This window comes from Mastigoproctus giganteus, chromosome 3 (genome assembly GCF_048544385.1).
Source record: "Mastigoproctus giganteus isolate SK-2022 chromosome 3, ASM4854438v1, whole genome shotgun sequence".
NCBI classification, from domain to species: domain Eukaryota; kingdom Metazoa; phylum Arthropoda; class Arachnida; order Uropygi; family Thelyphonidae; genus Mastigoproctus; species Mastigoproctus giganteus.
In genome coordinates, this window is record NC_143577.1 from 213,672,573 (window position 1) to 213,685,306 (window position 12,734).

Consider the following 12,734-nt stretch of genomic DNA (forward strand, 5'->3'; position numbering starts at 1 on the left):
TTTCTTGTATCACATGCCTCTATTACTGTTACTACATCCCAACAATATCTGCCTTCAATGTCTTGACCAGCAAATTCATCAAATTTCTTTACTATACTCCTATCATTGGTGTGCATGGAAATATACATGCACTTGTTCTTACTCTTAGTTATCCTAACACAACCCATGTATTTACATCTTCCATCCTAACTCCCACCAATCCCTAAAATCCCCAGCACCTTGCTGTTTAGGCTGCTGCTGATACTAATAAAAGCAGTACAAGAATCACTTTCACCTCTGCCTGTTAATCTTTTAGTCTGTGAACCCCTCCCCCAAGCTAGCAGTTTCCAACCCACCTAACACTGCCTCTATAGCATCAGCAAATATTCTTGCACCCTTTCTATTTAAGTGTGTCCCATCCCTGTAGAAGCAATCTCTCCTGTTAATAAGCACAGACCACATTGAGAAAAATTCTATTCCATGAGCCTTGCACAGTCCCTCCAGTGCTGAATTCATTGACAAGGCTCTCGTCATATACTCTCTCCTATTGTATCTGGACAGAATTGCAGACACTTTCAAATTTTACAGTAACTCATGACTTTTTTCAACATTGACCTGTACTTTTTAAGTAAATCTTCAGATCTCCTGAACATTAAGATGATCTACCCTACAACATCATCAACTTTTTTCCCTGGAAGACATACTCCAGTCCTCTTCCATGTATCCTTTTTGCACAATGTTACCCGTGTCCCTGACAGTAGTCACTGACAATAGCTCCTGTGGGACCAGCACATTATGCCTTGAAGATCGTTACTGTGTTGCCTGATGCACAAGAGTGAGCTCTGGCATTGAGTTGGGTATCTGAGAGCTTGATGGGTCCCCCACTTTAATACCTTCAAGGGCATCTACCCAATTCTTCAAACTCTCGTAGACTTCCATCAGAACACTGAGTTGGCACCTTATTTCTTGACACTCTATTCCTAGCATACACAAACACATCCCCGTTGGCTAGATCATGTCCTGTTCCTGAAAGGCCCCCAAAAACTTCACAAGTTGCACATTTTTTTAAGCTGTGATGTGTTTGAGAATTGTCCCATTCATTTCTCCCCTGAGCCACAGCACTCCTGCTACTTTGTGCCCAGGCGCCTCCGTAGCCAGGTGGGAAGGAGCAGCAGTGCGTAGCACACTCTTCTTGATTAGACCGGGGTTCGAGCCTGTCACCACCAAATACGGAGGATGTGGAAAGGTCAGGGAATGACCACCGCATATCCCGGAGCAATATGGCCTTAGTTGCTAATGCTCCTAAAAACCAAATAACAAACAAACTACTTTGTGCCCATTGCTTGGCTGCTCTAGTCTGGGGGAATAATTTCCATTTGATTACAATTGATTAACAATACGTTTCTTATTCTAGGTAGTTCAATATGAGGGCAAATCATTGTGAACACATTCACAATATGAGATATCACAAAAACGATGCCACCTACTTCTGCGATTTATTACGAACTAAAGTGATGCTTGGCACTAACTTGTTCCTTTAGTCGATTTCTGTGGTATGATGCTTTCAGCCTTAAAACCTTTTTAGTATAAAAATTTGGATATAATGGAAGTGACATGTTGCAATTGTTTTCATCAATATCCATAATTGGATAGCTTCGATCACATGAAGCGCAGTGCAGCATTTGCTTAAGTTTTGATTTTTCAGAACAGTTCTCAATTACTTTGTGTATTGTTCTGTCTTATTGTAATTGGGACCTTTTAAGGTATGTTGAAACTCCAAAGGAGCTAATCCTTCCAATTTGGTAATGAGTTTAATGAACTGAATGTTAAGCAATTAGAAATCCTCAGTTTAAAAATGTTTCCCATAGATAAAGTATTTATAAATTCTGAAATAGAACTTAAAAATGCCCATTAACTTATGTATATCTTTTCATTTTTATTTGAGTAGTTAATATTTCATACCTTTAGGTAATTTTCCCTTCTAAGAAGTTTTCCCACGTAAGAAGTTATAAACCTCCAGTCCCTTAGAAAACTTATCTGGGTTCTACTGTGTATGCATTTTTCTTTCACACTGTGGGGTAAAAGACCGCAGTTCAGTTCCTGTCTAAATGAGAAGAACTTTTATGGACATTTTTTTACATAATGGCCAAGTTACTAAGCCTTGGGTAAGGGTTGTATGATGATATTTGTAGTGGAAACTCTGGCCTTTAATCCTTCAAAGATACAGACATGATAAATTGACTTAATTGATTTAGCTGCATTAATGTTTATTCTAAACAACCCAACCAAAATTGCAATTGTGATGATTTTTAATGGCTGTTATAACATAAACATCATGTAATTTGACTTACAAAAGTAATAGTTATTGTCCACTGACTTATGTGGCTCTTGGCATATATGTGCCTTTTTAAATCAGACAGTTGGAATATGCACATGAGATGGTCAGATATGATTGATTATGCATATAAAATTCTGCTTATCTACAAAATAGACACAAGCAATAATCCAATTCTCACCTTCCTATACAGCAGATTCCCATAATCTAAAAGCAGTACAATTTCGAACATCTAACCTTGAGAGACACATAAGTTGGTTGGATGGACAGTACAAAAATATTAGTTATAATTATATTCTGATTCCTCTTCACTTCTGATAATTGATTTTCAGGATCAAAAAGGTAATGAGATGACAATCAATCACCAGTTTTCTCTAGATGGGACCAGGCCAACATTTCCTTTAGGGGCTAGACTGGCTTTAATGGGACATATTTCTGTAGTGAGTTTTTTGTACTTATATATATATATATTTTATATACAATTTTATATAATATCGGTGTTTTGATACACCATAGAAACTCTTAAAAAAACTACAAAGTAGTTGTTGTGGGCATCATTTGCTCTTTCTCGTATTGTGCTCTGCCTTCACGACGAGTTGCCATGATACTGCACTACCTCAAATAAGTAACGCTTCACTAATAGAGAAGGCTATTGTTACTTATTCTCAGTGAGTACCACCACCCAGACATGTTTCAAGACATGTTTCAAGGCTATTGGCCTATCATCAGTGGATGGGCAGGTACCCTAGTATTGCAGACATGATGACCCAGTTGTGAAGTTAATCGCACAATATGAGAGATGCCAAAAGGTGTATAAGATAATATTTAAAATAATTAAATGCACATGGCATTAATACTTTAAGAGTTTAGTATCTATATAATATCGGTGTTTTGATACACCATAGACACTCTTAAAAAAACTACAAAGTAGTTGTTGTGGGCATCATTTGCTCTTTCTCATATTGTGCTCTGTCTTCACCGACGAGTTGCCATGATACTGCATTACCTCAAATAAGTAACGCTTTACTAATGGAGAAGGCTATTTTTACTTATTCTCAGTGAGTACCACCACCCAGACATGTTTCAAAGCTATTGGCCTATCATCAGTGGGTGGGCAGGTACCCTAGTATTGCAGACATGACGACCCAGTTGTGAAGTTAATCGCACAATATGAGAGCAATATGAGAAAGAGCAAATGATGCCCACAACAACTACTTTGTAGTTTTTTTAAGAGTGTCTATGGTGTATCAAAACACCGATATTGTATAGATACTAAACTCTTAAAGTATTATGCCATGTGCATTTAATTAATTTAAATATTATCTTATACACCTTTTGACATCTCTCATATTGTGCGATTAACTTCACAACTGGGTCGTCATGTCTGCAATACTAGGGTACCTGCCCACCCACTGATGATAGGCCAATAGCCTTGAAACATGTCTGGGTGGTGGTACTCACTGAGAATAAGTAACAATAGCCTTCTCTATTAGTGAAGCGTTACTTATTTGAGGTAGTGCAGTATCATGGCAACTCGTCGTGAAGGCAGAGCACAATATGAGAAAGAGCAAATGATGCCCACAACAACTACTTTGTAGTTTTTTTAAGTGTCTATGGTGTATCAAAACACCGATATTATATAGATACTAAACTCTTAAAGTATTATGCCATGTGCATTTAATTATTTTAAATACAATTTTATATATATTTTTTTCTTTTATACATATTAAGAAATACTGTTCAAGGCTTAGGCCTAAATGGATGTCAGTTGAATTGAGACACATAGCAGAGAAGAAAAATGCATGGGATGCATAAATTATCAGGCGACACAGAAGCCTAAGGTAGATATAAGCTAGTCTGTAATCAAGTTACAAATGAGGTTAGGCAAGTGAAGACAGATTACGAGAAATCTTTGGCAAAGGACGCTAAGAAAGGACTTTTTTACTTATATAAAGTCTAGAAGGAAGAGGATGAATCAGATTGGTCCACTTGATATCGATGGTTTGACTTTTGGTGATCCTGCTCAGATAGCTGAAAAACTGAATGAGTATTTTGCATCTACATTCACACATGAGAATTCTTTAGGGAAGTGGAGGACAGAAGCTTATTTAACAGGGGGCCAGGAGCGTATTCAGTGGGGGGGGGGGGCATATGCCCTCCCTTAACCAAAAATTTGAAATTAAAGAAAAAGATCGCAGGAGGCGTTTCGCTTCTCTATTTTGTCAAGGGGTTTTCAGTGTACGAAGAGCTAACTGAAAGACAATCTCCAGAAAAACCAATGATTTTGTTCAGTGACGTAACTATTCCAATGCAACTGTATTTGGGCCTGACCTTGAAAGGGGACCGTTAAATTTAGAAGACAAATTCATTTCTCAAGACAATTAACAAACGAGAATTTTTTTTAAAAATTAAATGTAACAGTCTTATCAACACAGCGACTGGCCATCCAAGTATTGTTTTGACTGTGCTATACTTATAGTATCAAATAAAAGAATTGTAAAATATTCAGTAAAACTAGTACTAAATATACATATACACAGTGCTAGATAGTATGAATCAGAGTTGTAATACTCAATATGTTCTACGTTGATAATAATATTAGTAAAAAAAAAAATATATAAGAGGAGTTTACCTCAATATAATACGTAGAACACTTCCGTATGATACATACCCTCCAGAAATTAAAACAAAAAAAATCTACAACTTACCGGTACATTAGAGTAAATTATAAACAATTAAATAATCAATTTAACACAATTCAAATAAATTTAAAACAGTTAAAAATCAAATTAACGCAATTAAAAGAATCTAACGAAAATATTCAAAACGATTTTTCTTCCTGCCAAACTTCGCAGGAAGGAAAATTGTTTTGAATATTTTCGTTAGATTCTTTTAATTGCGTTAATTTGATTTTTAATTGTTTTAAATTTATTTGAATTGTGTTAAATTGATTATTTAATTGTTTATGATTTACTCTAAGTACCAGTAAGTTGTCGGTTTTTTTCGTTTTTTCCGTTTTAATTTCTGGAGGGTATCATACGGAAGTGTTCTATGTACTATATTGAGGTAAACTCCTCTTATTTTTTTTTTTTTTTACTAATATACACAGTGCGTACATCACATCTGATTTTATTCTAGTGGAATTTTATTTTACATTTTTTGTGTGTGGATACACTGATTGTTGTTGCAGGGCAATATGTTTTATTTTTCAATACACAAATTTGTCACATAATAGTAACTATGGCCAATGTTGTTGTTTTAGTGCCTTAGATTTTTTTTTTACAATTTTTTTTTTTTTTTTTTTTTTTTTATCTGAAACGAAAAACTACAGTACTACGAATGAGTTTAGTATGCTATATATAACCAGAGACATCTAAATTGCCAGATCCTTTGATCCTCACCGATGTCGATGATATTCTGTAAGTGACCGATGCATTGGGAGGAACCCTTCGTGTAATTAGCGTTTATCTTGTGGTGTTCAAAGAGCAAATTAAACAATGACAAGAAAGAGTAAAACGTCTACTTCAGTCACCCCAAAGTGGGTTTCAATCACACAAGTTGTTTGTCAAACATGTCACTCCAAAGCATGCAGTTTCATTAAATTTATGGTTTTGACACCATTTGCTATTTTCACAGCATTTGGTAGCCTTGTCTATTGCTTTCTTTCTATACAGCCAACAAGACTGGACTTTGTCACTTTTAATACATTTTATAAATGTTTTATTTGTATCTGTTCTGTTTCCGCTTGGGGTGGTAAAATTTGTTGCAAAGTTACTTGAAGTGAGAAACGAAACAAAAAAATTCAGCAATCAGATATTTCATTTTGTTTCATTGGTGCAGAAAAAAATTTTTCTGCAGCTCTTATGTACTATTCTGTGATTCTGCATTGTCAAGTATATTGATTTTATATTTTCAAGTTTCTCAGAGCAGAGCACGAAAAAAAATTCACCCATTACAAGCATTCTTTTCTAACCTGTGATAGAATGGCTGAAAATGTAAGTAAATTTATTATTCTAGTTTTCATTCTTTTACATGATAGACCATTTCAAACAGAGGCAGACTGGCCATAAGACTTCTGGGGAAACCCCGGTGGGCCGGAGGCTGGAGATCGATGCGCAATTGCATGGCCATAAATGCTGTTGTTGAAGCTGCTAAAAGTTTTCTCCGGTAAGAATTTTTGACCCAGTCCGCTTCTGTTCACAATTGCTGAATGATCCATGATGTCTGCAATAGTCAAAAGGTTGTCCAGTTTTGATAATTATATTACTCGTTTCTGTAGATTTCTTATTTTTTTTTACTATTCTTTGCATTTTATTACAACTTGACACAACGATCTGTTATTCTGGTGTCAGTTTTTTTTTTTTTATTGAAAACCTATTGCTGCATCATTTACAGATTATAGAAAGATGTAATATGAATTTCAAAAAGTTATTTTTTGTGTCCTCCTTTTCTCCCCTTTTGTGCACAGTAAACGATGAATGCGCACCTCTGAACAGAGAAGTGTGCATTGATTTGCTTTATGTGCGCAATGCAATGCCAACTTTCATTCATAAAATCACTTATTACAGAATCACTACAAAGTGATTCTGTAATAAGTGATTTTATGAATGAATTTCCTCTTTATGCTCCAGGCGACCACATGGTCAGAGGAGTTTGCAAGATAGGGAGAATAGAAGAAACGGTACCATATACAATGGACATGAGTGCCGGCAGAATATTTTGAAAGGTGGTGCATGCGGAAATACATTTTTTGCTCACCAAATTTTCGAATACATGCAATATTTAAATTGTCAAATTTGACTGATTTACGTGTACAGTTGAGCCAATGTTTTGTGATCGGTGGGAGAAAGGACTTTTATTTTGAAAGAAAGAATTTGTATTGTTTTAACGTTTCAATAAATTAATTAAAATAAAAATTGTGTATTACTTTGAAATCCAAAGATGGTGCACTTCCACCACTCTGCAGGCACCCATGGTCATCGGCTTGAATCCGGATCACTCAAGGTACGTGTACTTATACACCCCTTGGCGCCTCCGTAGCCAGGTGGGAAGAAGCAGCAGTGTGTAACGCACGCTTCTAGACCGGGGTTCGATCCCGTCACCACCAAATACGGGGATGCGGAAAGATCAGGGAATGATCACCGCATATTCCCGGAGCAATATGGCCTTAGTTGCTAATGCTCCTAAAAACCAAATAACAAACATAACAACAACTTATACACCCTTGCACTTGATCACTCTACTTCAATGGCCTTCAGGTAAGCATATTTATAATTCCAGTTTTCATAAGTTTACATTCACAAATTATGAATGGTCCATGACGTCTCAAACAATTTGAGAGAATGGTTTGTAATTTTATTACTCTGATGTTAGAAATTTTTTTTTTAATTGAAAATTCGTTGTTGGATCATTTAGAGATCAGAGAAAAATATTATAATAGGAATTTCCACCATTGCTCAGAACTCTTCAACTTCCTTTCTTTGAAATTCAACGGTCTAATTTTCCTAACACAGATGGTCGCTTTATGCTGGTTCACTTTTTTGAATTACTGGAGTAGACTGCCCAGAACAAAGATGCAGTAACTTAAACTGTTTCTGCATGCAAACCACTGTTCTGAATAGGTTTAAAAGAGTGTTAACGAAAACGAAAACTTGCTCTTTTTTATTTGTGATGATTCAATTTCTTTGAGTAGGTAACTAATTTTTTTTTTTTTTTTTCATCTATGAATTTTCATATTAAACTATAGTGTGTAATTTTGCCACTTTTTGAAAATGAGCAAAAAATTTAGTCAATACTAAATTTGACTATATATTATTAATCAATGACTAATTAATCAATAGGTCAAAGATGCTAAATCTAAGAACTGGCTCTGCAAATTAGACGATGATTATTTAAAATGTTTTTGTAAATGCATATTGACAGCCGAATTAAGTGATATTGAAAGGCATCGTAATACAAATGAATCACAAAGCCGAAGAGACCTTTAGTTTTCAGCATCAGAGTATTGCCGTTCAAGAAAATTGGCGATATAGAACGTGCAATGGCAAAAAGCAGCACAGAATTATTCATAGCTGTGCAGTGGGGAAATGGAGGTTTTGTGGGCCCTCTTTAAGAAAAAGATTGCAAAATTTCTTTGTATATTTTTCAAAGCTAATGGTCACTCAGCCACAAGTGCTTGCAGCATAATGCAAGGTGGTGCAAAGTGCACCATGGTCATTTGAAATCCAAAGGTGGTGCAAGTGTACCACATTTGGATTTCAAAGTAATTCATTAAAACAATACAAGTCCTTTCTCCCGCCACTCATGAAACATTGGCTCAGCTCGTACACGTAGATCAGTCAAACTTAACTTAATTAAAGTAATGCATTTTTTTTTTTTTCAAAATTTGGTGAACAAAAATTTATTCCTGCCGGCATCCATGACTCCAATGCCACCCAACACGACAGTGTGATGGAGAAGTTGGAATGGAAAGAGACAGCGGTGGTTAAAATATCTTACTTTTTCAAATCTTACAAAAACATATGACCATGAGAACATAGGACTCCTACCAGGGCCTTGAAGGGGCCCGTGCAAGTGAGGGGCACCCTTAAACTGAAGCTTAAGCTTCACTGTAAATCTGCCTCTGCACATACTTCTATTATTCTTCGCTTTTATAATTTTCTTATATGCATATGTGTATTTCATAAACTTGTTTGTTCCGTGTATTCTATTGCCAAATGTTTGGAAATAATATATTATTGTCATTTTTTGTGATTCATATTATTATTCACATGCTTTCCTAATATTCTAGCAAAGATGATAATCAATAAAACATTGATCAATAAAACGTGCGTGTATAAGTGTATCTGGGTCTATCTAAAAAAAAATTCAAACACCTGGCCACCATGCCCCCCCCCCCCACGATGATATCTGGATATGCCACTCCAGGGAGCTTAATGATTTTATAATAACTGAGAGCAAAGTGAAGAAAAAATAGTTGAAGTTAAACATAAGAAAGGCACCTGGAGTGAATGGGATCTATCCAGTTATATTAAAGGTGGCAGCAAAGGAAGTAAGCAAACCCTTAGCCATGATTATGAGGGCATCCTTGGACTTGGGAAGTCCCCATGGACTGGAAATGTGCAAATGTATCCCCAATTCACAAAGGGAGATCAAAGGGTGACACGAGTAATTACAAACCTGTTAGTTTAACTTCTGTTGTGGGGAAATTAATAGTCACTGGTTAAAGAATCATTGCAGGATCATTTAGACAAGACTGTAGTAAAAATTCAGACACCATGGGTTTGTTAAGAGAAAGTTTTGTCTGACAAATCTGATTGGATACTATAATGTGGTTACAAAGGAACTGGATGCAAAAAAATAATTTTGATATCTTCTACTTGGATCGGGAAAGCTTTTGATACTGTTGCACATGGAAGACTATTGTAAAAATTGGAGCAGTATTGTATTAAGGGCAAGTTGCTACAATGGATAAAAGTTGTTATTGACAGTAATGGCATTGTGCTACTGCAGTAGGATCTAGAAAAGTTGGGCAGATGGGCTGAGGAAGTGGCAACTGAAGTTTGACAGTGACAAATTCCAAGAACAGTCAGCCCTCGTATAGCACGATAGTTGTGTTCCTAGAAACCCTTGTGCAATACAAATAACAGGCCCTATAGGAAAAATAGGGTTAGGTGCCGACCATCCAAGATTGAACATACATTTGTAACCAAAACATTACCAAACACAATAAATAATCGTAATAAAATACGTATTTTATTACGACTATTACGTAATAAAATATTGCTAATACTTTTGCTTCTATTGTAAGCAAACTTGTTCTTTGTTTGATCTTCTATCCAAACAGATGTTCTATCTCTTCCAATTCTTTGTGTCTTGATCTAATGGATTTTGTTACACTTTGAGTTGTTCCTGCTATGAAAGTTGTTTTTATTTTATCTGCATTCTTTCTAATTCTCGGCGTTGCCTCATTTAGGCCTGTAGCACGTGCAATATCACATGGTCTTTCATTTCGCTCAGTGTTTCATAATTTCATATTTTTTCTCTATCGACAGAGGCGGGCTGGCCATAAGCCTTACTGGGAAAACTCCCGTGGGCCAGAGGCCAGTGTGATTTGGCCATAAACGCTAGTATGAGACCAGTACAAATTTTCCCAGGTAAGAATTTTTGACCCAGTCCACCTCTGTCTATCGATATTGCTTTTCTTTTTCTCTCTGAATATGTAGTGTCTTCACCGGATGCTTACTTTTCACACCTTTTAAGTATTTTACTCATCTTTAGGGAATAAAGAACAATTACAAAATGAGGAGGCACGATTAATACACATAAACAAAGATGTGCATGTGTAGCAACTGAATAAAGAATGCCGTAAAGGCAGCGACACATTGTTAACACCTCACATTTTACTAAAGCACATTTCTGGGGGTTACTACCATAAAACAATAAAAGCAATTTCCATTTGCACTTCTGCTGGTGGAATCTGTTATAAACTGGTGGCAAACGCGATCTAATTGCATTTGCAATAATACTGATGGGTGAGGGGGGGCGTATTATGACCATAGAAGCTGATGCGCCAACAACTAACAAACAACAACTGATAGCTGGAATTGTGTGGGTTTTTACGTTGTTATGGTGAAATGTGTTTCCCGTTCACTGATATGAAAAACAAATACATTTTCAGAATCTTCTCTTCGTTCCTGTCGTGTTGTGTTCAGTTGGGGTGATTCCATGTTCGACTGCCATTTCTTGTAAACCCAAAGGCGAATCATGCATAAGCAAATTTGGTTTGTGTTATATACGATATCGTTCCCCTATTTATAAATCGTGTATGATCGAATTCTTGTAATGCAAACACATGTTATACGAGGACTGTACTGCATATGGGTAGAAGTATCCCCAGAGAAACAGACCAATTGTGTGGTATTACACTTAGGTTAGTTGAAAATGGAAAAGACATGGGAGTAATTGTGCAATCAGATATGAAGTTTTCTGACAGTGCAGACAGGCTGCAAGAGCAGGTCATGGAGTATTGTCAATGATATACAGGAATTTTGCTAGTAAGGAAAAGGAGGTGATTATCCCTTTGTATAAGGTAATGGTGAGGCCATGCCTTGAGTACTGCATACAGATCGGGAGGCCTCATTTTAGGAAGGATGTAGAGTTTCTTGAGCGTATACAGAGAAGGGCAACAAGATTGATGAGGGGTAAGAAGGGGTCCTCCTACCAAGAAAGGCTTAAGTTCTGCAAATTTCAATGGCTGGAGACTAGGCATCTGTGAGGTGATCTGATTGAGGTGTATAAGGCCTTGAATGGGTTGAGCAGGCTCAATTCTGATTCGATTTTTTCGCTTGCTCAGGTTACAAACCTGAGTTGGCATAAATTCAGATTGAGAAAAGACAGTTGTAAAATAGATACACAGAAATTTGTGTTTACCCAGCAGGTAGTTGATTGCTGGAACAAACTTCCATCTGTTGCTGTGGAAGTTTATAGCTTAAATAAATTTAAGGAGGAATTGGACAAACATTTAGAGGGAATGAATGTGTGAAATTGGTTTTTTTTTTTTTTTTTTTTGCTGTTGCTCCATAAGCTCATAAATTTGCTTTCTTGCATCACATGCCTCTACTACTACTACTACACCCAGTAGAATGCCAATTATTTGTAGGTTTAACCAAGGGATTAATGATTGCTAAAATTATTTTTTTAATTATTTTTAGCAATTATTTTAAAAAATAACATAATGGAGTGTATTACAAACTTTCTAACAAAATGACTTTGAAAAATTTTTAGTTTTTTTTTGGAATGTGACATTGTTTACTCGATATAGTGTTATTTTCTTTTCACATGAAAGTGAGGGAGTTCAAAATAGATTTGTATTCACCCAAAAGTTGTGATAGAACATTGGAAGGAATGCCATCATTACACTTTTTCAATGTATTGCCCAACAAAATGACACATTTTTGCCATCTCTCAATTCACTTCCATAGGCCACTTTTGCAGAAAAGTGTTTTCCATGAAAAAAGAACTTCAGGGCAGGAAAGAGGAAGAAATTTGAAGGTCCAAAGGTCAGGGAAATAAGCAGATCAGCAATATTTCAGTTTTTCCCGGCACATGGACAAAATTTCACGTGTACATTGTGCCATTTCCTTCTTCTGTTAAGGAATCAGAAGTCTGGGTATCCATCTAGCAGACACTTTACTCATATGCAACTGTTGATGGATGATGTTCTTCAGGCCCTACACTAGTTTGGAGCTCTGCTGCTAGTTCTTTAACACTAAAACATCACTCTTCTGTTATAGCAATTGCTGGGCATCCTGGGATTTCTTCATCAAGCACATAGGTTCTTCCACATTTGGATTGTTTATACCTATGTGCAAGAACATAGCCAGGGCAGTCTTCTCCATAAACAGTGACTATTTCTTCA

General features: G+C 36.2%; 1 protein-coding gene across 1 annotated transcript in view; it reads left to right on the forward strand.

Annotated features, from left to right (window-relative positions):
• The window catches only part of LOC150088669 (transmembrane protein 62-like), a 366,503-nt gene that overhangs the window by 204,434 nt on the left and 149,335 nt on the right, over positions 1 to 12,734 (forward strand). The window contains exon 10 of the mRNA XM_090370285.1: positions 2,647 to 2,754. Within this exon, the coding sequence (XP_090226411.1) occupies positions 2,647 to 2,754 (108 nt within the window). The remainder of the gene's footprint in view (positions 1 to 2,646; positions 2,755 to 12,734) is intronic.